This window comes from Aaosphaeria arxii (assembly GCF_010015735.1).
Source record: "Aaosphaeria arxii CBS 175.79 unplaced genomic scaffold BU24scaffold_7, whole genome shotgun sequence".
In the NCBI taxonomy this organism is placed as follows: Eukaryota; Fungi; Ascomycota; class Dothideomycetes; order Pleosporales; genus Aaosphaeria; species Aaosphaeria arxii.
In genome coordinates this window covers 1783867-1808679 of record NW_022983480.1, presented here as the reverse complement: position 1 = coordinate 1808679, position 24813 = coordinate 1783867, and the positions used below count along the sequence as shown (strand labels likewise).

The window sequence follows — 24813 nt, the reverse complement described above, 5'->3', positions numbered from 1 at the left end:
AAATGGTCGTTGGAAAAGAATTGCCCAATCTCTCGGAGCAGTACTTTTTGGGGAGCAGCCTGGCAACTCCTGTCAGAGAACCAGGTTGGATTGTAGGTTTGATAGGCAGGAAGTTAGTTCTTCAAAGCACACAAATCCATCGGGAAAATGTAAGTTATCATAGTTGGCAATACTATTTGATTGTATAGCATGCTGCCCGCCAAAAGTCCGAATTAGGAAGATTGTTATAATCAATTGCCTATTTGATTCTAGTTTACACATTGTAAATTGCCCAGAAATTGTTCAGACATACTATCTGCTCGTTATTTGGAATTCAGACATCACTTCTCCCACAGTTGGTTGTGTTAGCTCCCACGGCTCCATAGATGATTGTGAAATCCAAACGCATTATGACGTGACGCAGATATACGAAGACGTAGAACAGCTGCTAAGCTCCGTACAGCCTCGGCTTTTTTACTATTTTACTTTTCCTTTTCCAGTTTCATCGAATCAAACGAAGAATAGACAGCGAATTTAATAATTCCAGGGTCCATCTATTAATTAATCAATCAATTGACCAAGCAGGTACCTACCTAGTTGGTCAACCCTCCGCCCCTCCATTGAAGCTTCCCCGCCAAACAAACACCCGCAACCGTCCATCCATCCATCATCCATCCTACAACTACAACAATCATTCCACGCAACACCCACGATACCCAATACTTAATCTCCAACCTACACACAACACTCGGAAGCCTCTAATCGCTTTCCACCTACATGCCCACCACGCGCAGCCAAAAGAAAGAAGCCCAAATGTCCGAAGCCCTCCGCATCTTCTTCTCCTCCCCGCGCTTCGCCGTCGCGGGCGCAAGTTCCGACACCGCAAAGTTCGGCCACAAAGGTACGCTCGTTCCCCTCCCCTCCTCTCTCTCCACCTTTCCTTATATCCTTCTACTCTACCTACCCACGAGACTCCCTTCTCGCCCGGCCGAAAGAAAGCAAGAGTGAACTAACATGTGAGTGCGGAACAAATAGTGTTCGCATGGTACCTCCAACACTCGCTCCCCGTCACGCCCTTGAACCCACGCGCACCCACCATCACCGCGCTCTCCGCGGACCACGAGACCGTCGCCTCGCCGTCGAAGCTCGCGGACCCGTCCTCGTACTCCTTATCCGTCATCACGCCCCCCGCGGTCACCAAGAACCTACTCAAGGAGGCGAAGGAGGCGGGCGTGCCGGCGGTGTGGCTGCAGCCGGGGACGTTCGACGACGAGGTGTTGGAGTATGCGAGGAGGGAGTTTAAGGCGGCGATTGCGGGGGAGGGCGGGAACGGCGGGGAGGGGTGGTGTGTGCTTGTGGATGGGGAGGAGGGGTTGAAGATCGCGGGGAGGGAGTGGAGTCGGTTGTGATAGGGGAGGGCATGAATGTGTGTGTCGGTGGGTCTTGGTGGATTGATGGAGATATAAAGTCTGCAGCAAGAGGTGGTGATTTTGTCTGCCATTAGTAGTGGATTTTCAATGGAGTATGAGCGAGCTGGAGACTCTGCCTGGAGTGTATTTTGAATATTAAGGTCTTCGGTTTGCCCGCTTCTACAGATCCAGCGGTTTCGTGTCTTCGATGGCTTCTTCACGAAAGGACTTATTCAGGGAGGACTCTACATCATCATTTGTCTGGGACATAAATGGGTACCTAGGTAGGTAACATAAAGATAGTAACAAGCAGGCACTCACACACACATGAACACGCATTCTCTGCAAGACACACATCGAATTGGAAAAAGTCTAAGTATCAAGATATCATTATGGTAGTGACAGAATTTGACGTAAAGAGAAGAAGAAGAAGCTACGAAAAGGAAGAGAGAGAAACAAAACAGATACGCGCCCACACGACGGAACCACACGAACTTACCAAACCGACACTCACTCCTACCTTCGATGCCAGCACACCAGCGGCCCAACCAGCCATCACCTTACCGCGCCGGGGCTTCGTTCCACTCCCGTTACATAAGGTTATTCAGACCACCATATCGAGAGCAGAAAGACAATACCCCCAAGGCTTTTCGTCGATGAAGGAGAGAGCGCGAGAGCCGGCAAAATTACACACAGTGAGTGGTCGCGTGGCTCTCACTGATTGGAGGCGCGCGCCGACAAGTCGATATGGCGAGACATATGAGAGGATAGATCGTAAGCGAAGCCTGCCACGACCCCTAAGGTATCGATTGGTGTAGGGAGAAAGGAAGGAAGAAACCCCCGCCCGCCGTTGAAGGAATCTTGGGGTTTCTGGCCCCCCTTTCCTCTGGAGGGTATGTCGTGGAGTGAAGGTTTTCCAATTTGAGTTTGCAGTCATCGGTAAGCTGTATGCGTGCGTGCGTTGTTGCTGCAGAAAAAGGCTGACGGTGTGCTACGTTGAACAGGCAAAGCAGAACAACACACGCACGCGCGTCAGAAAGGAGAAGAGGGGAAAACCCGACGCCCGGATCCGACATGTGACCGTGAGCGAACGGGCCGAAAGAAAACAATATAGAATACGGAGTACTCAAGTTGGGGGTGAGGAAGATGCAAGTAGAGGATGAGGAGGAGGAGAATAAGAACGAGAAGAAGGACGGGTATGTTGAATCCCGCCACGATACTGCGAACCAATTCCTGTTGGTGCAGAAGATGTTATTTATTGTCCACCCGAGATCCTTTCTCCCCCTGACTCGTCGTCACAGACTCAAGCCAGTTGGAGAGCTTCAAAGGTAACCTGTATCCCTTGACTTTCAGAGAGCAAGTGTGTTGAAAACACCCCCTCTATCCCATGTTTCTTTCCATGATCAGTAGAAGACCCGGATCACCTCGTCGTTCTCGGCCTCCTCGGCCAGATTCCAGAGCTCCTCGACCCGTGCTACGGGGCCGATGCGGTCTTCGAATGACTCTCCCAGCCTGAAGACGCAGGAGAAGACGACGTGCGATCCGAGACTCGCATAGTGGAATGCTTGTGTGGCCGCCGCCTCGCGACTTCCACATCTCGCCATCATGTACATCTTCCTTCCCGGATGGGGGCATCCGGGAGCGTGACCTTGGAGCGCTGACATCACCACGCAATACTCGAGGTCAGTAGATTCGAGCGCCTCGGACTTCTCATCCGTACAGGTTTGGCATCTCCCGGAGAAGTCGTCGCAGCCCGAGTGGTCTTCGCCGCAATCGTAAATGTCGTCGTCGGGAGGAGTCGTCAGCGCAGCAGATGCCCACAAGATGGGTTGCTCGAAAGTGATAGGCATGACCTCCTCTACCGCCGGAATCTCGTCTGCTTTCCGGCCCGAGAGCTCTTGTCTTGCCCAGTGATGGCGCTGCGACTTGGTCGGTTTGAAGTACCATTTGTCCGAGTCGCCGTACTGGAAGAGCCACTTGTACTCCTCGAAATCGGCGGCTTGGGCTGCGTGTACCTGCCTCAGAATGTGCCTTCGAGGATACCTGATCTCGAAGATGGTGTCTTTCCCGTGGAAGGGCCCAGATAAGTACCGACCCGGTACGACAATGTCAGGGGCGTTCTGAACAGGTGGTGGAGGAGGCGGCGGCAACGGAATTAGCTGTTGCTGTACTGATTAGTCTTTCTTTTATACTCTAGCAACATCAGATCAAACTACTTACTGGCGACATTGGAGGGGGAGGGGGAGGAGGAGGTGGTGGTGGTGGTGGCGGCGGCGGCGGCGGCGGCTGTTGTAGCAGTTAGTCAAAGTCTCCTATTCTCTCTTTCGAGAATGAATCTTACTGGCGGCGGAGGTGGAGGAGGAGGGGGAGGAGGAGGAGCCTTGGAATCAGCATTAGCAGCATCACCACATCATAGACTGCAAGACATACCATCATCGGGGGCGGAGGGGGAGGCGGAGGCGGAGGAATAGGCGATACCTGCAAGTAAGTTAGCTACGGCACAACCTCTAGGGAGAATCGTCGTTACATTCGAATACCTGGAAGCAGGGTAGCCTCGATACGGCAGAGATGGCCCTTTGAAAGGTGTAAAACTGGGCAGGTCTGGTTCCATCTGATGCAGAAAGCTATCATAGCTGGGCTCCACCTTACGACCGGGGCAGCCATCCAAGGGACAGTTCACGCTCGAGCAGTGAGGAAACTTCTCGGGATCCCGAAGATGCATGTGCATGGCCATGTGTAGAGGCATACGGGGCATGCTATCGGCCACTGGAGGGGGTCTCGGCCTGACGACACGGTCTGTTGTCAAACAGTTTGAACAACATTTCGATGGGGGGTGATCTGGAAAGCTCATTTCCGATGGGTGCTTCCCATCTTCGCGGGCAGACTTCGTTTTGGAGATCACCTTTTTGGCTTCTGATGGAGTGGAGCGTCCGGAAGCCTGAGAATCCTTTGGCGACGTTACGGACTCATCGCCGATGAGAACAATGTCCTCGTCGTCCATAATGTCCTGAGCAGTACCAGGTTGGTGCTGGGATAATTTCAGGATTGAGGGCGAGGTGGAGGACGAAATTGTCAATGATAACCTGATCTAGGAGGACGACACGAATTATATATAAACGGCCGTCAAGCTTGCAAGCTTGCAGTGACGGGCATTAGGCAATTGAGCTAATGCCCGGAATGAGGCATGTGCAGCTTCAAAGAAGTGGTAACCTGTAGAAGCGGGGACAGACCCAGCCGTACGTCTATAGGAAAATAGGGCGATCGTGGTCCAATGGTAAAGACAAACGCAGGCTGTGATACCCAAGGAATTTGGGTCGACGTGGATGCCAGCTGGATGTTATCTAAAGATCGCAGGGGTCCTCGCACATGGTAGTTCGAGAACAGGGCAGGCGTCATCCTTCAATGGGCACTAGCAGCCCCAAGTGAAAGCCATGCTTCACTGGCTTTTGAAACGTAGGTGTATCGGTCCTGCTCGTCATCAAGTTATGGAGTACGCCATATATGGTGCTGAAACATCATAAGCGCTTCGCTTCACTTCAACTCCAGCCAGCAAACAAACTATCCCTCACCAGATTCAAGCCATGTTCAGCATCTGGTGAGCTGTGGTTTTGCACATCGGTTTCATCCATCTCTGAGTAACCTGCAGTACGACCATGTGCGTCGCCTGGGCGAGTTGACAGACAATTCAAGTGATTTGTTTCTATGGGCACCTGGTGTCAATGAGTCAAAGAAACTCGGTAACACGGATGTTCCACCGATTTTGATCTCATGCTCTCCATTCCAGGCATCTCTTTCAGACATTGTTCAATGAGTAACCGTTGGCTACGGTATCCACTGATCTGGTACAAGGTCTTACGAGTTCCCCGCGAGTTTGGGTTCGTCGTATTGTGGGAATTAGTGCCGCCATCTCTGGTTCCCCCCAGGAGTAGGCGAGCAGGCAACTGGAGAAAATGCATCTGATTCGACATAGTTGCCTGAATGGGTGACTACTGGTGTTCTACTATGTAAAGCCTGCAGATTGGCGGTGAAGATTGAGATGCAGCATTGTGACACAAAATGGCCCATACATGATCAAAAGCTTGGTCGGACCAAGTTATAGATCGATTGCTCTTCGCCAGGGAGTAGTTTCCCGCATATTTTGGATGGTTGCCTTGATAAGCTGGATGCTTGTGGAAAGAAGGCGATACAACAGGATTCAGTGCCAAGAACAGTGAGTCGATGAAATCTGCTGAGGGTGCACGGAATGCAAGGCACAAGGCGATAGAAATCCAATTGGTTACACGGAGTGTTGGATCAATGACGAGATGTGAAGATCAGATAATAATGAATGACGAACTTATAGTGATGCGACGAAAGGGGACATGGCTTGAGATTGTAATTTGGAAAAGCAAAGCATTCAGCCAATAAATAATACCCTAATCCGTAAATATTCCTTAAAGCTCTGCGCCACCAAGGCGACGAGGCTAATTGCCCGACTGGTGCGTTCCGAGCATACTCGTGCAAAAAAGCAAAGAAGCCGGGCCAGGAGGAAGGAAACCAAACTAAGTCTGTGTATCTCTTGCCACTGGAAAATGAGGTAAATGCAGGGCAACAAACATGGGCAACCTTGGAATTTTGTAGTTTCTGGGGTATTCCCATCGATGACCTGGAGGACGACCAACGTCCACTGAACTAGCCGGTGATTGGAATAAAGACTCAGAATAGGCGCCGCTATATCTCATGGGTTATTTCGAGCCATGTTTCAGGAAGATGGATTGAAACTCAATCGTGGCATAGGGTCGAGTTCATAATTGTCCAAGCAGTGCGTTGCGCCATCTCATACTGCAAGTTCACTACGAGATGGTAGTTATGAAAAGGAGATGCAATGAACCACACCTCATACGAAGCTCCAGTATAGTTCTTCATGATATATTAGTAATGACTGTAACTACGAGTTCTATAAGCAATTGGGAGTTTATAATACTTTGATCTATTAGTAGCAGTACCTACCCAGGTAGATTTGGGATTGGACATAGACATCTTGGATGATTTATTAATTCATGCTGAAATACTATAGTACTAGAGGATAAGTGAAAGTTCAAAGCAAATAAATAATTCAAATGATTGCCTTGATTAATCCTAAGTATGATGAATTGTCATTGTATTCAATATGGACGGAGGTAATATCTCTTCATAGTCGGTTCACCCATCTCCACGACTATGTAAACGCGCTAACCCCATAATGGACTAGCGGTACATCATTGCTCAAGCGTCATTCGAAGCTGGCAACCTTGACAGCCAAAGCCAGCGCTTGCCATCAGTGTACTGACGAGAAGTCCGAAGCTACAACGACACCTCACAACGACACATCCATCTCTATCTCCACCAGTATCCTCTACCGCTTTACCGACAATCCACATCCATTCATCATGGCGAACGGGTAATGTTCCCGCCCTCCACTCCCTCCTTCCCCGACCGCAAACACGACAGACGATAGCTAACACCCACCCACAGCTGGGCACCTTTCATCGGACTCATTGTCCTCGCAATCTTCTGCGCCGGAGCATGGTTCGGCTCACCAAAAGGCGAGAACCAAACGTACGTTCCAACTCCACCCACCATCCCTCCACACATCCCAGCACCACCACGCGCATAAGCTCCCCGTGTTCCCTCATCATCAATCACCCTACCTACCCTCAATTCACATGCGCTCCCCTCGCCCTCTAACGCACAAACCCCCCTCCTCCCACGGAAACAACCGTACTAACAGCGTCGTCTTCGCGCGCACAACAGCATCTGGCGCTCGACGCTCCTCCTCTCCGCCGTCTCCATGTACCTCATGTGGGCGATCACCTTCCTCGCGCAACTCCACCCTCTCATCTCGCCGATCAGAGAGGACATCCGGAATCTGGGGCATTAGGATTGGGGTCCGTTGCGTGTGCCCGTGTAACAGCATTGTACGAGCTTGGTTTGAGAAGTGGGCGAGGAATTGAAGAGTTGGGTGGTGGTGGTGGAGGGAGTATGGTATGTCATGCGGTAGTTGGGCTTTTGCAGGCATGTGGATGAAGAAGCTGGAGAAGCTGGTTACGGGATTGGACAGCGTAATTCTGAGCGAGTGCTCGAGGAAGAATGAGTACGATTCAATTGAGAGAGAAAGAGAGGATGGTCCGGTCAGCATGGAATTGGGAAACGTCCCGCCTTTTGAAAGAAGGGAGTGTACGCGGGGTCTTCAGCAATGGGTCATTTGGCGTTTTTATTTGTCTTATCTTTTTCTTTTCTAATTGACCGGCCACGAGAAAAGAGTAGCCTGGTGTGTTATAGCGCGATTTTGTACATGTACTACCAACGCTTTTGGGACCAGCAATTGATTGAGGAGGAGGGATATCATGTCCTTGAGGGGGAGGGATATCATGTTCGAGAGACACATCGAAACATTTGCATAGATTCATTGCCATTGCGTCTCCAACCCATGCTTCTCCTGTACATGAAGTCTAGCCTCCACAACCTCAAGGATTACGTGGGCCCAACTGTCTTCAACTCTAATCGCCTCTATGATACAACTCCCCCCGGTGGTCGCTATGGGTCTGACGTGGACCTTCTATCGGTGGAGCAGCCCTCTACGTCGAGTCTATCCTCGAGAGTGCCCTCTCTGCCACCTCTGGTATTTCAGTGCCTCCTCTGGTATCTCAGCGCCGCCTCTGGTATTTCGTGCCTCCTCCGGCATTTCGTCGCCTCCTCTGGTATTTCGCACATCCTCTGCCACTTCGCACCCCATTCCCTTCCTCTTGATCCCATACGCCAGACAGACAATCGTACAATGCAGTCATACATCACATCACATCACATTCCCACCCAATTGATCAAACCCCTCACCCCCTCCAGCAACCCCCCAACCTCATCCCCCAACCCAACACCCCTAACCACCAACCCACCGACCACACTCCTCAACCCTGCCCCGACGCCCACCAGCACCCCTGCTCTGACGTACCCACACCCCATTAGGATTTCCATGGCTGCCACGTTATTCACGATGACGGCCCAGCTGACGGCCGTCGCGCTCCACTTGAGGTCGTAGTCCCAAATGATGAGCAGGATCGGGAACAGTTTCGTGCAGGATGAGACGAGGAGCGCAGTGCTGAGGGGTGTCGGGTGCGGGTAGTGTGGTATTAGGCGTGTGAAGGGTTTGCGGAGGGGGGACGGGATGCGTGTGGGAGGGAGGGAGCACAGGAGGCGGATGGGGAGGTGGAAGGAGAGGGTGGAGAGGGTGACGAGAAGGAGGAAGAAGAGGTATTGGAGGATTAGGGGTTGTGCTTGGAGGATTGCGGCGTTGGTGTTTAGGTCTGGGGAGAGGTGCGCGGGTGTGGTTGTGTTTGCGAGGGTTGAGGGGGTTGCGACGCGGTAGGGGGAGCTGGGTGGGAGGGAGAGCTTCTCGATTCGCGCCCAGGTTAGGTAGACGTCGAAGAGGAGGAGGAGGACTCCAAGACGGAAGATGGAGCGCTGGAGAGGTGGCGGTTGTGGTTAGTTCCAGGTGGTAGAGGGAAGATGTTGAGATGGGAGGGAACGTACGTCGAATTTGTCGTCTTCGCGTCCCAGGCGGTTGAAGAGAAGGTGTCTGTAGACCTGGTAGGTTGTTTAGTATCTTGATCTTATATGAACTATATGAATTCGGGCGTAGAACAATACCTGTGGTTTAATCAACACAAGGTCGATAAACAGCACTACGAAATCGTGCTCGACATATTTGTCGGCGAAACGCTTGCAGCGCGGGCATTGCGTGAGCTGCACTCCTTTGCCTAGGGATCGATCATCGGCCTTGCTGTATTCTGTGTAGAGTGTCTTGACAGGCCATCGACATTCTATGCATATAGGCATGAAGATGTGCAACTGTGGGGTATAGAGTGTGTAATGCGAATGTGGGGTGTAGAAGACTACGAGTTAATCTGATAGATGCAGGTACTCTTGCATATCCGGAGATTGGGCTCGCCAAGCATGTTAATTCCGTCTGGTCGTCTCATTATAACAGCTATGCGGAGAAAAATAAAAAGACCTTTGCATAATAGTGGAAATCATTTGATATTTAAACATTTCGTCATAGTCATTAGTTACATATCTCGTTACTGTGACACAATTTCCTCTCAAAATGGAGAGGTCCCTGCAAATCCCCGTTTGTATAAATGCGCCAATCCAGTCCCAGTCCCCATAACCATTATCACAAAGTTGAAAATGATGCTGCCAGAGCTGAGAGAAACATATCGTAGAAACCGTGAAGGCCATATCGTCCCTTCGTAATCTAGTAGAACATAGGTGTTGCCAAATCAGGTGGAAAGTCTTCGGAGACTGCTTCGGGTCGAGGTTTATGTGAGTGTAGCCATCATCGCAGCAACAAGCTCTGGCCGGGGCCCCCTTCGTACTGTCCAGAATATCAACTCCATTCTCTAGTGGGCCGAGCGGACAAGGGCTAACCTACCCTTTCTGTCTTTCTCCACGCGGATGATCTCCCGTTTAGGCTCTCGTCGCTCAATGATCTCGTAATCGCCTTCACGCTCATACTTGAGCATTCTTCGCTCCGCCTCTAGGGCGCGGATCTCGTCCTTGATTTCCCTTTCGGTGCGGTAGTCGCGTTCAGTGCGAACGATCCTGCGCTCCTCGGGGACGAGAACGGTCAGTGGACCTCCGATGTGGTTGGATTCCTCGATCCGCTCTTCGTAGATCTCATGGCGAGGCGGCGAGGCACTGCGGACGGACTGTGCATAGTGCACGCTCTGCGGTGGTGGGGGCGGCGGTGGAGGAGCCACTGAGTGGTGCACAGAAGGAGGCGGCGGAGGATGATGGTGATGGTGAATGACCGATGGAGGCGGTGGTGGAGCGATGTATTCCTCCTGTGGTGGTGGCGGTGGTGGCGGGGGAAGGGCTTCGAATTCCTCTTTCCTTTCTTCATACACGTAGGTTGTTTTCTCTGTCGTCATAGTTAGTAAAATGAAATGTATCGCTGCATGTCGACTCCGCACCTTCTTTGTAGCTTTCGCTTCTCTTTATTATCTCATCAATATGCTCCTTCTCGAGAGCTCGACGTACGATGATGAAGTCCTCCTGTTCGGGGTTAGCTTAGAAAGCAGAAAATGGTAACGATACCTACTTCTTCCTCGTACGGGTAACCAAGGTCGATGATGGCCTGCTTCTTCACCAATCGCTTTGGCATCCTGGTCTTGCCCTTTCGTCCGGCTAGCTTGACGGGAGCTTCGACTTCCTCAAAGCTAGAGGATGACGAGCTGCGCACAGAGTGGGCAGCGATGCTTCGCGCGGCTCGACTCCGGCTTCGTGCACGACGGGTGCTCTTTTCCCTTCGAACCTTAAACTCTCGGAACTCTTCTCTGTCGTCCCTTCGGGGTTGTCGTTCATAAGCGAGATCTTCATAATCGTCTTCTTCGTAGCGGCGACCGGGGCGAGAGGGTGAACGTCTACGCTCACGGATGGGAAGCGGGATTGGAACATTGGCTGGAGCCCTCCATTCGTCGCGGTGATCGATTTCTCGTCGATCATGCTCACTATAACGTGGAAGCGGCCGGCGGTCGAACGTGTCCAAAGACGATTGTCGACGGATGTACTGAGGGCGGGCTGGACGGCGGACGGCAAGATCAACATCTCTCTCGACAACGCTCTTGCGTCGATAGGGAGCAAGTGCTCGATTGGCCACCTCGGAGGGAGTCGGGTCTTCGAAAAGTTCGTTTCGGCGTGGCCGGCTGAAGCGCTCATCCTCTCGGAAGCGATCACGTTCCATGACCGGGGCACCGCGGCCGCCTCGACGGTCGATGTCTTCATGAATGTCGACGTCTCGACGGCCTCCAGGGAAGCGGTCGTGCTCTTGAAAGCGGTAATGGTCAAATTCGTCACCACCACGTCCTGGAGGTCCTGGAGGTCCTCGGCTCCTCATGCGTTCGAACCTATCACGATCCCATCGTTCCGCGCCACCACCTCGGATGGGTGGATCATCATGGTAGCTCAAATCTCCGGTAGAAGCACGATACATGATTGCTTTCGTTTATAGAGCTCAGGGGTTGCAAACCCAATAGTAAATAAGTGTTGATACCAAATGATGTGGGTGGATGCGGGGGAGGGCGGGTCAACAGAATATAGTGCGAGAGCTACTACTGTGTAAGGGGGGTATTATGAATTGACAGAACGAGAGAATGATGGAGAGAGAGAGGGAAGATGAATTTGGAGTGAGCGGGTGGCTTTATCTTGCAAGCGAATGCTAGGACTCAGGAGAGACGCGGAAGGTCTTGGGCTTTTTGGGATTGTGCCAGGGAGGAAGGGAGGGAGACGTCGAGATAAAAGTTGGTGGAGTGGATGATGCGGCCAACTTGAGGGTTGGAGGGTAGGGAAGTGCCATGTCGTGCGTCATCGGGCGCCATCCCACCTCCACCTCCCACAGCAACACCTCAATCACACACCACACACTATGTACACACACTACACACTATGAGTACATAATTACACCGTACAGAGCACACAATCACACATTTTAACACTTACGAGTGTCGACCCCTGCATGAGGGAACGGTTACGAAGACGGACATCGGTCTGCTACTGGCGGATCTACCATCCATCCATAACCTACTTCGACATGTGCTCAACAAGCACCATACGCAATCAAGAATACCTTATATATTTTGCAAATCACATCTCGTCCTCACTATGCACTCGTACTCTGACTTGAAACAGACCATCGCCTTTCCGCTGTTCGTTTGGGCACTCATTAGTACGAGTGTTCGACCCATTCAATTAACAAAGGCGCACAATGCTGAACAAGCATAAGCTCTTTCACACTCTATGGATGGGCCATGGACCACCGGTGTCTCTAGTCCGGAGGGATTATCCCTCCCTTCGATGATAGGAATAAGAAAAGAAAATGTCTTCTGACCTGGGACGGAAGAGATGGAGATTTGCTGGACATGGAGATGCATGGAGGTTTCTTGTCAAGCACAATGACGTAGCGGCTGCATTGGTTGCATCCGTTGCACTGGTGGCATTGGTGGTGGGAAACTGGGGGGCTGGGCTGGGCTGCGACATTCGAGACTCCAAAGACAGGGGGACGAGGCGAGGGACCGGAGGGTGAGGCCGCAGTGAGGCGGTCGGTATCTACTGTACACAGTAGCACTCTCTCTCTGGGTCTGGTGTCTGGGTAGCTCATTAGTGGGATATCTGAAACCCGCCATACTTACGTCTACACCTTCGCCTATGTCTATGCCTATGCCTATGCCTATGCCTCCAGTGTACACAGAGTACTGCCGTTCGTTGTCGCCATACCTTCCGATTGAACGGACAGCTCTAATTTCTGGTACAAGTTTCCAATGTCATCTAAAAACTTCCACTTGAACGAACAGTATCTGGGACTGTCGAAGAGACAAACCTGCATATCAGATGGCCTGTAGAATTGCAAAGGCCATAGAGCGCTGATCATATTACCAAAGGGATACTTCAATCTTAGATGTTTGTGGATAGTCACTACATCCTATTCGCAAGCCTGTCCTTCCGACTATGATATTCTCCGCATTATCCAGACAGAATACCACTACTCACATAAACAATGAGCTCAGCACAGTCTCAGGCGCAGATTCGGCACAACCTACCATCTTGCCAATTGTTGATCTATATTGGCCTACAATGCTAGCTTACAGGAATTGAGATTACATACGTTAAGTATAGGCTATCATACAATCATTCCAACGTTATCACCAACTCGTCAACCAGTCGCCCTTTTCCCTTACGAAGTGAGCTCCTTAACCTTCTCAGAGATGTATTTCGAATCGTGCACTTTGCCAGCAACCTCAGCAAAGATTGCCTTCATGACTGCTCCACGGTTGAACGCTGTAGGGTCGCTCTTGGCCTTATTCACTACCTCTTGGATCACTCTATCCATCTCCTCCTGACTGAGCTGAGGAATCTCTTCCTGGTATCCCTTCATGACTTCAATCTGGCCCTGCTCCTTTTGTACCAAATCGTCCCTCTTCGCCTTCTGGAATTCCTCCACCGACTTCTCGGATCCTGCAATCTGTTTGTTCAGAAGCCCGTACAGCAGAACGTCGGATTCGATGGGCTTGTTCGTTTTGGAGGCATTCGTTATCTCGGCGAGAAGCGCACGCAGAACATTGAGCCGCGGGGTATCTTTCGAGCGCATCGCAGTCTTCAGGTCACTTCTGAGGCGGGACAGGACCGGCGAGTCTGAGTTCAATCGCGGGCTTGTGACGAATGTGCGTGCACATGTGAATTGAATGGAAGGCCGCGCAAAGCGGAGTCCAGCGGATCGGAAAAGAGACATTGCTTTGTTCTATTTAAGGCAATTCGTTGTGGTAGTTGTTTGTGTGGTTGAGGTGCAATCGTGGGTCGTATGAGGGTTGATCTTAAAATAGGGTATCGTGCCCAATGATTCAGGACGATATCAGGGAATCCTCAGATATACTTGAAAATGCTCGTAGGAAAGGAAATATATTGTTTTTGTAGTTTGTATGCCTATTTCATGAGGCATACTCTCACATACCATTGTATCTTCTTGACAAGAAAATTGCATGACTAACACGCGCGCGCGCGTCCAAGCTCAGATCCCTGCGCTCTCTTGGCACAGCTTTTGTTGTTCGACTACAGCTTTCACAGCTTCATTTGCGCCTCCATTCACTTCAACGGCGCAATTGGACTTGTCGTTCCCTTTGTTTCCATCGCTTGCGCTCTCGCATTTTCCTCTCGGTCAGTGTGCGCAACATCTAATGTCCATGTCGGCCAACAGCGCGTAACTTCGCCTTCATCCTAACCCTCCTTCTCACTACGCGGGTTCCATCACCACGACAGAGACCCTCCACTTCCAAATAGAGCCATCGCGATGAATCCACCTGCGACACCTCAACGCCCTGGGCCGGGGGTCTTCCCCATCACTCCTGCGCCCGCCCGGCCAGAGCTACGAAGAGCACCAACGGCGCAGCCTACACCTGCATCTACAGCCATAGAACGGGCTGCGAAAACAGTCAATGAAATGTTGGAGAAGGATCGACGATATCGCGACCTAGAGTCATATGTTGGACGTGAGTGGTAATCTGGATCAGTTGTGGAGTTGGGGAAGTGCTAATATCTGTTTGTGTAGAGGGCATATCCGGCGACTATGAACCCGCCGAACACATTGCGTTGACACCGTTCCAGAAGCTCAGGACATACGAGATCCCGGAGCGCATATTCGAGCAGGTCAATGAAACCCAGATCAACACCAACATGGGCTTGTTCGCGGAGATCAATCACGCCTGGGTCTCAGTTGACAATCAGCTCTACCTCTGGGACTACACACATCCCAACCCAGAACTCGTTGGATACGAAGAACAACCCCATCTCATTACAAGTGTTAAGCTTGTGAAGCCACGGGCGCGTGTATTCGTTCCCACTATCTCACACCTGCTAGTAGTCGCGACTGTAGAGACCATCTTCCTCATCGCTGTCGAGACTAACAGGGGCCCGGAAGGCGTGCTTGGAATAACACTCTACCGGACTGGATTCTCCGTCTCTGTGAGAGGTACTTCGGTCTCTGCTATTGCTGGTTCGGCAAAGACAGGGCGGATTTTCTTTGGCGACGGCCGAGATTCAGAGGATGTCTACGAACTCTACTACCAGCAGGAGGAGAAGTGGTTCGCTAGCAAATGCAGCAAGACAAACCACGTGAAAAAGTCGATCGGTTTCCCATCGCTAGGCTGGTACTCGGCCGCCAAATCTCCGTATGTTGTACAAATGGAAGTGGACGATACGCGCAATGTGCTATACACCTTATCCTCGAATGGAAACATCCGCGTGTTCCATATGCGAACAATCACATCGCTCGACCTGGCCATTACGATGCCACTTACAAGATTAAGGACAATGTGTAGCCACATCATTCGTCAATCCGAGTTGCTGGACCCGAACATGAAGATCGCTGGAATCGACCCAATCGCGGCACCCGAGGCCGGTCAGCTATCGCTGGTTGCGACGACAACCTCTGGAGTCAGGATATACCTTAGCACAACTACTGGCGGCTATTACAGCGATGCAATGGCTGCACCCAATAGTATGCAAGTACGACATATTCGACTCCCTCCAGCGGACGGCAATCCCCCTCCCCAGGCAACTTCTTCGCAGCTACAGCCATATCAAGCAGCTGCGCCCCTAGGCTACGACTCCAAGGTTTTGACAACCACCATAAAAGCAGCTAGATTTGCTCCAGGATCGTTCTTTTGCTTCGTGGCCAAGCCAAGCGACCCAAATCAACACTTCCTCTTTGCATCAGCACCACACACCGGAAAGATTGGAAATGACCCTTCTCCAAATGTGAGATTCACGGAAACATCTCAACAACACCCTCTCGGAGGTCTCGTCCAGGATATTGGATTGGTTTCAGACCCATTCTCTGCTGCGGAGCGGCCGATTGGTTTTGGAAATGAGCTTGCAGTACAATTCGACAGGAAGCAGACTGAGTTTGCCATCATGACGCACAATGGTATCGAGACCATCCGGAGACGGCGTCTAGTGGATATTCTGGCTTCTATCATCAAATCTCCAGGTGGCTCGGAAGGCATTGAGGGTGATATCCGATCTTTGTTATCACAATACGGCGTGCGAGAGCTTGCTTCGGCGGCTCTTGCTGTTGCATGTGGCCAGGGTTCAGACGTTGGCCCTGACTCTCGCGTGGCCAAGGTCAGCGACCCAGAGGTTTTGGAGTTTGCTCGAAAGGTCTTCATTGAGCACGGCGGCCGTGCAAGCTTGGACGACAACACGCGACCTGACGACTTGACTGTCGATAGCGTCCGACCATCCCCTAGACACGATGGAATCGCCATGTACGTCTCTCGATTGGTTCGTTCGATCTGGCAATCGCCAATCATCAAGGAAAAGAAGATCCCGACCGGGTCGATCTTTGAGCCTGTTCACAGTATTGGGAAGCTCCAGGAGATTCAAGGCGCTTTGGTGCAACTTCAAGAGTTCTTGGATACAAACAAACAGCATATTGATGGCCTATCCGGACCCGAAGCAATGGGTCGCGTGACCTCGCGCAAAGACGAAATCGAGCTTCAAGGCGAGAACCGCGCTTTGAGTAGCTTGCTTCAACTCATCAATAACATTATTGAAGGCATTGCCTTCGTCTTGGTCTTGTTCGATGAGCGACTGGAAGACATTCTCGTTCTGCTTCCAGCAGACTCGAGGGCAAGCGTTCTGCAGCTCACTTTCCAAGGACTCTTTAGCGTCAGTCAGGGCAAAGTGCTCGCGAAGGAGCTTGTGAAAGCCATTGTCAATCGCAACATCACCAAGGGTTCGAACGTCGAGACAGTTGCGGAAGCACTTCGAAGGAAGTGTGGAAGCTTCTGCAGCTCTGACGATGTTGTCATCTTCAAAGCGCAAGAAAACCTGAAGAAGGCCAGTGACCTTGGTGCCAATGCGGAGCAAGGTCGAATTCTTCTGAACGACAGCTTGAGGCTGTTTGAGCAAGTGGGCAAGAGTTTGAGCAATGAGCACCTTACTGCTGCTGTGAATAAGTTTGTGGAGTTGCAATTCTATGCTGGTAAGTCTAGCGGAGATGATGGTCAAAGAGCATTTGTACTGATAAAGTCACAGGTGCAATCAAATTAGCATTGAAGGTGGCACAAGACAGTGATCGAGGTAACAAGGCTTTGTCTTGGATAAAGGATGGTCGACCAGCACAGGATGTGCGAGAAGAGGTGTACATCAAACGTACAGAATGCTACGACCTCATTTTCCGCGTCATTGAAGCCGTTGACCAAGTTGCAAACACTCAACCTCCCACACAGGACGGTGTCATCTCGGTTATTGACCGCCGGAAGCACGAAGCTTACGAGCAAATCAACAACTCGGAGGACGAGGTATTCCAGAACTACCTCTATGATTGGTATCTCTCCCGAGGCTGGGCAGACCGCCTCCTTGAGATCAGCTCATCCTATGTGGTGGACTACCTTCGACGAAGCTCGGCCACAAACATGTCTCATGCCGATCTACTGTGGCGCTACTATGCTCACTACAGCGACTTCCTGAGCGCAGCCGAGGTACAATTCGAGTTGGCAAAGGGTGATTTCGATCTATCGTTGGAGAAGCGTATTGAGTATCTTTCCCGTGCGAAAGCAAACGCTTCGACACGAGTGACGGGATTCTCCGAGATGGGTGCACGAAACCGCCAGTCACGACAGGAGTTGCTTAGGAACATCAGCGATCACCTCGATATCGCTAACATCCAAGATGACATCCTACAAAAGATCAAGAACGATCCTCGCCTGCAAGGAGAACGAAGGCAAGGGGTGCTCCAGCTACTCGATAGCAAGATCCTTACCCTCGATGAAGTAAGTTTTTGTTCACGGCATCCAGTGGATCCTTGGACTGTTTTGCTAACTGTAGTTTCTTAGCTTTATCACCAATATGCCGACCAGGCAGGCTACTACGACATCTCCCTGCTTATCTACCACGCAGCCGACCACCGGAGCATTCCAGATGTGCGCTCAACCTGGACGAATCTGATTGAGAGGGTTCACACGCAAGCTGTGGAGAACCAGCAACAAGCACCGTGGGAGACTGTGTCCCTCGAAGTTGAAAATGTCGGTCGCCGCGTCAATCTGAACGAGAACGTCTTCCCGGTCAACATCCTCCTCCAACTCCTTCTCCAGTACGATGTGCAAAACTACAACCACGACTCCACCCCGAGCCGCGGTGCCGCAGAGCTCATTCCTTGCTCTAACCTGACCTGGCCTATCGACGTGTTCATCAAGCTCGATGCGCCTTTCGAAGCGCTCGTCGCTACTCTCGAGTCACTCTGGTACGCACAGGAACCGCCATTCACCGGTCCTAAGAGGAAATTGATCGTCAAATGGATCATCTACACAATCAACCAATGGAAAGAGACAAGCAGGAGGCAAGGGGTTCCCTTCGGAGCGGAGGAGAACGCCCTTGGACTCGCAGACTGCCTTCGTGTGGTCCTTCAGAGCGACAACGGATTGAGGAGGGATAGCGCGGACGACAAGGAGTGGATAGAAAGAGGAAGGGAGCTCAAGGAATTCGTCGATAGCTGTGCACGATGAACATGAAGCCACCTACCCCCAAAAGAGAAAGGCATGACCCTTGGTTTCTATACAATCACGTATGTCATTATCTTTCCGCGTACAAAACACGAACCTACCTACCAACCTCTTTAATCAAACCCGAAACCCAAAAGCCGAGAGAAAGCATTTTGCAAGAAGGAAATCGAAAGGGATCGTGTGGATAGGATATATAATGGAACGGCATTGGGCTTTTTTTTTTTATCATCCATCTCTCGGGTTGGGGGGATTTTTGGAGTCCTCTTGTGTGTCTGTGTGGGGGTCCTGTTTTTTGTTCACTATTTTAAATCTGGCTTGTGCCACCTTTTTTCTTGTCTCTCAGAATCTTCTATCCATCAGCGCTTGGCGTTGTGTGTATGTGTATGTCTCTTTTTGAGTCTAAGTGTGTAACTCTGTAAAACTGTTCAATTTTTCTTCTTCGGCCAAAGACTATTCCAGGCAGCATCATCATCATCATCATCAACATCAGGATCATCATTAATTCCGAAAGAGGGTTCACTATCGTGTGTGAGATAATGCATCTTTCGAACATGTAGGTAAGACGGATGTGAAAGATGTAATCATTGATTGAATCCAGCAGGAGTTGAGGTTACAAGAGCGACCTTTGTTTATTCGTAAGTTGTAACAAATGATGGGGAAGATGATGAGTTCACACGTGAATATCATATCAAAAACAACGACGACCGTAGATATGCGCTGTCTGTCGTGAGTCTTGCATGTGTTAATCCAGGAAACCTACCGCCCACTCGAACTTTCTCATTGGGATAAATCGGGACAGAGACCACGCAGTGGAGGGAATTTCGAACCAGACACATTTATCAAATACAAGCAGAGAGATACTCACAAAGGAAGATACGACTAGAACAGTACACCTCCCATGCATGTATACATGACCATGCATATACATACACCTTAACACATCCTCCCCTAATCAGACCATGTAGATCTCGCCCGTCACCCATCTTCCTCTTTCCGGAAAATCCTAATCACCAAAACCCATACTAACCCTCCACCCGGCAAAAAGTGCAAAATACGATAAGTCAAATACGTCTCCCCACCTCCAATCGCCAGCGCGATTTTCTACATACTGCTGAGGAGCAGGTGCCAACTGCATTTTACGATTACGATAAGGACCGTTCAACTAATAACTAGCTAACGTGACATTTTGAGATGGGAAAAGGGGCGGGATGGGGAGACACGCGGTTTATACGATTACGAAGCGCAGGGTTCAGTAATGAAACATAGGTGGGTAGATTCGCATTCGCCTCATTCAGTCAATTTGACTAGATACGGCGGGGAGCGCAGGTAAACGAAAGAGGATATGGACATTATTTAATTGATTATTTCGTGTGGTTTGTTTGGTTAAGCACATGCATTTGTGGTTTTCAGATGGAATAATAGGAAACGAAGTTGGTAGTTAATAATTGTGTAGACCAGGGATAGGCTTCCTGTTACTCTTTTTGGTGGTGGGCGATGCCGGGCCGTCTAACCTAAGAGTTACTGTAAAGTGCACACTGCGCAATAATGGGCTTCTACTATTCAGCGTCGAGTTCGTGTTTTGCATGTCTAAAATCGGGATGCCTTGTGTGTGTAATCTTGCGGGGCAGAGGGGAGATGAGGGTGGGAGAGATTGTCGTTCCTTCGCGAATGCTTGATTTGAGCATGCCGGTATTTACATGGTGTCAGGATGTATGAGTAAGTGTACTCATCGCGTGGCTGGTGCTGTGCAAAGGAGAATGTCTCATTCGATTGCACTCTATTGGTCGTACGTTGGGAGTTTACTGTTCTGTTTTGACATCGATTTTGCCTGGGCGCATGTTCAAACACAAGAAAATCACGTCTACATTTAGACGCTGTTGATTTGAAGGACGTAACCTACCTATTCAAGATCGCAATGCCTCGAACACCTACATACCAAGCCCTGGGCGACAGCCGTGAACCATTCAACGCCGCCCGTGCAAATTTGTGTAACGCGTTTTGTTCAATTGCGATCTGCGGATAGATCTACGGTTCTGCGGAGGCGAGATGAGGCGAGGCGGCGGGACGGGACGGGTGGTTGGTCAGTTGTCTCACCTGCTCTTGTGTCGAAGCCAAGGTGTGGTTACACAGTGGTAACGGCTCTTGTTGTTCGTTTCTATCTTATTTTGACGGCGCGTGTATCTTTGGAGAGATGGTCGTGTGTCGTGTGGAGTGCGATTTCAAGATGAACATGGTTTGGTAGTGTTGGAAAGAAGCATTGGTATGTTTGCATCTCCACTCATGCTCTTTCTCCAATCTTACGAACGCTGATATATCGAAAAGCATTGACGAGCTACGCCGTCGTGATGGTCATTCCAAATAGTGACACCTAGAATCTATTATCAGCATCAATAGTCTGCCAGGCTCGCCTCTACCATTATCGCCACCGAAGTACAGGACCTCTCTCCGTACGAGCGCACGTACGACTGCAATAGAAATTATCTCAGACAACCAAATACGTTCTGACCACTAACGAAGCACTAATTTGACAATAGTTGGAATCGAACAATCTAAATCCGTCTTCTCACACGACGGATTATCCTTGCGGTCCGTCTTTCGGATATGGCACGATTACTTTGATAACAGTTGGAATTGCGGGTCTGCAATCCATGTAGGCGAGCAAGCCAAACGGATGGATGGCATTTCCTTAGTCCCAACTTTCAACAAACTGTGGACAACACTTCACATGAATGATATCATCTCTTTGCCTTCTTTCCGCGAGCTTGATCCTCGGGAGTTTGCTGGATTGGAGAGAAAGGCAAGATACTTCGCTCAACACCATCGGTTAACGAAGAAAGGCATACGGATACGGGCACCGAGTAACACTCTGCCCAAGTGCCGCAAGACCCGAATTAGGTACTTGTATTGTATGCGATCAAGTTTCTCCACGTCTCCGTCGCGCCCAAAACAGGAAATATTCGAGGAAGAATGACTTGTATCGGAAGTATGGGTTCCGTTCGTCGCGAGTGTAGTGTTGCTTTAGTGTTCTCCGGCGACAATGTTGCTACTTGGCCGGTATTAGAACCGAGGTGTATGGGAGGTGGGTTTGGTATGTGGAGTTGTATGATGACATGATGCAGCACCGATCTGAGTAGCTACAGATGGTTTTCTTAGTACTCCGTACCTACACGAGGGATCAACTGTAGACAAGAAGGATAATAAATTGGAAGTCAGCAATGCTGAGAATGCCTCAGGCAATGGTGCTGAATCGAGTTGACTCAGTTACGTGTCTCCCCTCCTTTGCTTTCCTCAATTCGCTCTGCTGACGTACTCCGTACAGACTACAGAGTCAGGCAATTGAGAGAATCAGCATGGCTGGCTGGCTGGCTGGACAAGGCGGAGAGGGAGGAGAGGAGTGGAGTGGAGTGGAAATTATTTCCTCCTGTTCGGCAGTTCTTATTCGTGGTTGCACCGTCGGATTACGTAGCACAGCATCTACTGGACATGGTAGAGTTCATATTATCGATTTACCCAAATTCGCGGCTATACAGAATACAAGCGTATAGTATATACTGCACGACAGACAGCATGAGGGACGAAAGTACTATATGGAGGGGTATTTTCTTCTTGCATCGGATTGAATTTGGTCCTTCAATGAATTGATTGAAATCCGAGAAGGCATAAATGTGCAATATACTGTTTTCCTGCACTTTCAGCGCGGCGGTTTCAGCTCTCCCCCCTGAGTGGGCGGGTGGTTTGCGCCCTACGAGCCACGCTGGCGGTAAAGGTACAACCACAAGTACCGCCGACGAATGGGCGGAAACGGGGAGCACGGTACGGTGCGGTGCGGTACTGTGTACGTGCGGTGCAACGATTCAATAGAACGCCTTCATGGCAACAATAATAGCACCGATGGGAAAAAGAATCAAGTGGAGGAAGTGGATCTGTACTTTACTGGATCAGGTACCTTTTGAGCGAAGGAGGCCTACTACAATGGTCGGGTTTATACCTCAATTGTCCGGTTACAAGTCGGTCTTGCGATGCGATTCGATGCCTGTGCCATGTGTACGTATTTCCACACTACGGATTTTGTGTAACCACTTTATGACTTTATGAGACACAACACAGAGAAGGCGTTGCCTTGTGTGTTGTTGTGTTGTGTTGTGTTGTGTTGGTGAATATATTTAGAGAAACCCCGAGGTATAGGGGCGCACGTGGAGACATGCAATCGGACCCCATAGGTATAATACATATCGTACTCAACCATTCTCAGATCAGTTAGTTATCCTTCCCTTGAAGACATCAATCTTCAAAGTAACGTTATTCCCGCCAGATGATACCGCGTGATAAAAGAAGATACGAAAGGGTTCCCTAGTATTAATTGGCTACTCGTATCGCAATGTGGAGTGATGATGATGGGGATGTATCGGCAATGGAATCAGCATCAGCGTCATTGTCATCTTCTACAGCGAAACTCCACATTTCATCGAGGCATCTCCGAATCTGTTGTACGGATTCCTAGTGGTTTACCCCTGTTGAGAAGACGCTTGTTATGTGTGTACGATACCTAGGCATGGTGTGTACGGGAACCCAAGCCGGGCCAGGGACCTGCCTCGTGCGTTGCATCCATTCGCTCAGTAAGCTCCACCTACCAATGACCAAGTCCAGTTTAACTCTTTCGACTCCTCCAGCGTTGCGGTATTACCTAGGTAGTCTCTCAGTCTTGAGTCTTTCAGCCCAGGGCGCCAGGCGTGCACACTCCAAGCAGTCCCATTTCCACATGGTGGAGTTCTCCAATGCCCCTCTCGCGCTTCGCTTCATTCTTTTCCTTTTTCTCCATTCATTCTTCTCCCTAGAACCCTTAACCATGTCTTTCCTTTTTTAACTCTCGCTTCTCGCTCTCTCGCTCTGAAAGTGGAGTGGTGGTGGATCCAAAGGTGCACAGCGTCTGCAAATCCGATAGCATCAAGCTTTTGCCAACACTGTGGAGAAGCACTTTTTCGGGCAATAATCCACCCAAACGAAGGCATCGCTACAGGGGTGGAATTGCGCCGTTCGGTTTGGTATGGGCGTGGCACGGATGTCAAGTGACGGTGACAGTGACAGTACATACAGTAGTTTCGACGGTATGCACTACATCGCGATATGGCTGCATACCATGCACTCTATCGTAACTTGTATGGATAAAAAGTAGTCTATTGTGTGATAGTGCACATACAGAACGCTTCCGCGGTCCTGTAAGAAAGAAGAAGAAGAGCGGGGGTTCTGTCAAGAGAAAGGGAAAAAAAAGGTGTTCAGGGACCCCCTGCCACCCGTCTCGCCTTACGGCTGATAATGATGGCTGTGCAGCGCTGCTGGCCTTAGGCTGGCGCGCGCGCCCACCCGCAAAGAGAAATTCAATATTGGATGGCGGAAAGCCACCGTCGATCTGATCCAGCACTGGAGCCATGTAGCGAAAGACGAAAGCAGGGTGATGGGCATGGCACCGCCAGACGCTGCACAATAACGGTGGACGGGTCTGGATCAGATCAGCTGATGGGGTAATAGGGAAGACAGCTCAGCGCAGCGCAACGCGGTTACAGCACGTACACAGACAACATTGGGGGAGAGATATTTGCACGAATTATGCGCTATTAATACAAAGCACTCCGTACACGGGGCGACAAGAGTGCGCGTAGGAACGTACTGTAGGTACATACAACTCCGTGCGATGAGGCCGAAGAGCCTCTCAATGAATTTGGTCGCCGACACGCTGTGGTGGAAAAGAATGGATTGGCTGACCAGCACAGGAACAAACCCCCTGTACAAGCTGGCGACAAACCTGGCGACAAAAAGATGCCGGCGACAAAAGCTAGACTTGTCGCTCTACAGCGCTATTCCATCCATCCATGGCATTCTTCAGCACCGCTACCATCTGTTGCTGCTGCAGAACACACACCCACACGATGGACACCGGAATGCTTTCACCATTCCGTAATAGGTATATCATGACGCCAAATCCCCGCTCTTGGGCAATGCCTGCCCATGTGCGAGGAAAATCCCCCGAGGCTGACCAAGAGAACAACAACGAGAAATCAGCAACAAACTTGAAAGCTGTACGATATCTGTTGACCTCGTGCCAGGCCGCCTCGTCTTGGGACGCACTTGGTTTGCATATACGTGCTATTGCATCTGTTCGCCTGCAGGAAAACAAGGTTGTTCTTGACATCGTGTGGTTGTTACTACATCCACCATGTGTGAATTCTATCGTCATCACGACAGTAGTCAACTTCTGCCATGATCACTAGTAACTGCCGTCAATTGTCGTTCGTACCAGTATGTCCGCTCAAAATGGAGAACGGCATTTGCTCGGCATGGGAAGGGTGGGTACCTGGCGTGGG

At 50.5% G+C, this 24813-nt stretch overlaps 8 protein-coding genes across 8 annotated transcripts; 3 read left to right on the top strand and 5 right to left on the bottom strand.

Moving 5' to 3' along the window:
* Nucleotides 1-495: 495 nt before the first annotated feature.
* Nucleotides 496-1388, top strand: BU24DRAFT_396375 (NAD(P)-binding protein; the record flags this gene model as incomplete). Its single annotated transcript, XM_033525299.1, has 2 exons — nucleotides 496-880; nucleotides 1015-1388. Exons 1-2 carry the CDS (start codon nucleotides 757-759, stop codon nucleotides 1386-1388), a joined length of 498 nt encoding a protein of 165 aa, XP_033381406.1. The 5' UTR covers nucleotides 496-756.
* A 1367-nt stretch (nucleotides 1389-2755) lies between these two features.
* BU24DRAFT_263552 (uncharacterized protein) lies at nucleotides 2756-3638 on the bottom strand. Its single transcript, XM_033522526.1, has 2 exons — nucleotides 3609-3638; nucleotides 2756-3553 (listed from the first exon to the last, which is right to left on the bottom strand). The coding sequence occupies exons 1-2, from the start codon at nucleotides 3615-3617 to the stop codon at nucleotides 2792-2794; spliced, it is 771 nt and encodes a 256-aa protein (XP_033381405.1). The 5' UTR covers nucleotides 3618-3638; the 3' UTR covers nucleotides 2756-2791.
* A 3158-nt stretch (nucleotides 3639-6796) lies between these two features.
* Nucleotides 6797-7287, top strand: BU24DRAFT_465395 (uncharacterized protein; the record flags this gene model as incomplete). The annotated part of the gene is made up of 3 exons (XM_033532270.1): nucleotides 6797-6807; nucleotides 6882-6965; nucleotides 7161-7287. 3 exons carry the CDS (start codon nucleotides 6797-6799, stop codon nucleotides 7285-7287), a joined length of 222 nt encoding a protein of 73 aa, XP_033381404.1.
* Nucleotides 7288-8207: 920 nt separating this feature from the next.
* BU24DRAFT_396370 (Arv1-like protein) lies at nucleotides 8208-9279 on the bottom strand (the record flags this gene model as incomplete). Its single annotated transcript, XM_033525298.1, has 3 exons — nucleotides 9051-9279; nucleotides 8934-8987; nucleotides 8208-8864 (listed from the first exon to the last, which is right to left on the bottom strand). The coding sequence occupies exons 1-3, from the start codon at nucleotides 9237-9239 to the stop codon at nucleotides 8208-8210; spliced, it is 900 nt and encodes a 299-aa protein (XP_033381403.1). The 5' UTR covers nucleotides 9240-9279.
* Nucleotides 9280-9422: 143 nt separating this feature from the next.
* Nucleotides 9423-11716, bottom strand: BU24DRAFT_375003 (uncharacterized protein). The gene is made up of 3 exons (XM_033524581.1): nucleotides 10504-11716; nucleotides 10376-10457; nucleotides 9423-10323 (listed from the first exon to the last, which is right to left on the bottom strand). The coding sequence occupies exons 1-3, from the start codon at nucleotides 11392-11394 to the stop codon at nucleotides 9803-9805; spliced, it is 1494 nt and encodes a 497-aa protein (XP_033381402.1). The 5' UTR covers nucleotides 11395-11716; the 3' UTR covers nucleotides 9423-9802.
* Nucleotides 11717-12871: 1155 nt separating this feature from the next.
* Nucleotides 12872-13901, bottom strand: BU24DRAFT_425627 (GatB/YqeY domain-containing protein). The gene has a single exon (XM_033528782.1). The coding sequence runs from the start codon at nucleotides 13684-13686 to the stop codon at nucleotides 13132-13134; it is 555 nt and encodes a 184-aa protein (XP_033381401.1). The 5' UTR covers nucleotides 13687-13901; the 3' UTR covers nucleotides 12872-13131.
* A 114-nt stretch (nucleotides 13902-14015) lies between these two features.
* Nucleotides 14016-18786, top strand: BU24DRAFT_374999 (non-repetitive nucleoporin-like protein). Its single transcript, XM_033524580.1, has 4 exons — nucleotides 14016-14440; nucleotides 14500-16935; nucleotides 16989-17725; nucleotides 17789-18786. Exons 1-4 carry the CDS (start codon nucleotides 14242-14244, stop codon nucleotides 18455-18457), a joined length of 4041 nt encoding a protein of 1346 aa, XP_033381400.1. The 5' UTR covers nucleotides 14016-14241; the 3' UTR covers nucleotides 18458-18786.
* A 4631-nt stretch (nucleotides 18787-23417) lies between these two features.
* Nucleotides 23418-24460, bottom strand: BU24DRAFT_263405 (uncharacterized protein). The gene is made up of 2 exons (XM_033522525.1): nucleotides 24023-24460; nucleotides 23418-23951 (listed from the first exon to the last, which is right to left on the bottom strand). The coding sequence occupies exons 1-2, from the start codon at nucleotides 24128-24130 to the stop codon at nucleotides 23517-23519; spliced, it is 543 nt and encodes a 180-aa protein (XP_033381399.1). The 5' UTR covers nucleotides 24131-24460; the 3' UTR covers nucleotides 23418-23516.
* Nucleotides 24461-24813: the final 353 nt, after the last annotated feature.

Coding starts and splice junctions, on each gene's coding strand:
- BU24DRAFT_375003 (XM_033524581.1), bottom strand. CDS start 11,394: ATGTATCGTGCTTCTACCGGAGATTTGAGCTACCATGATGATCCACCC. Junction 10,458..10,503: donor GTTACCCGTACGAGGAAGAA/GTAGGTATCGTT, acceptor AACCCCGAACAG/GAGGACTTCATCATCGTACG. Junction 10,324..10,375: donor AAGCGAAAGCTACAAAGAAG/GTGCGGAGTCGA, acceptor CTATGACGACAG/AGAAAACAACCTACGTGTAT.
- BU24DRAFT_425627 (XM_033528782.1), bottom strand. CDS start 13,686: ATGTCTCTTTTCCGATCCGCTGGACTCCGCTTTGCGCGGCCTTCCATT.
- BU24DRAFT_374999 (XM_033524580.1), top strand. CDS start 14,242: ATGAATCCACCTGCGACACCTCAACGCCCTGGGCCGGGGGTCTTCCCC. Junction 14,441..14,499: donor CCTAGAGTCATATGTTGGAC/GTGAGTGGTAAT, acceptor CTGTTTGTGTAG/AGGGCATATCCGGCGACTAT. Junction 16,936..16,988: donor GGAGTTGCAATTCTATGCTG/GTAAGTCTAGCG, acceptor ATAAAGTCACAG/GTGCAATCAAATTAGCATTG.
- BU24DRAFT_263405 (XM_033522525.1), bottom strand. CDS start 24,130: ATGTACCTACAGTACGTTCCTACGCGCACTCTTGTCGCCCCGTGTACG. Junction 23,952..24,022: donor TCTCCCCCAATGTTGTCTGT/GTACGTGCTGTA, acceptor GATCTGATCCAG/ACCCGTCCACCGTTATTGTG.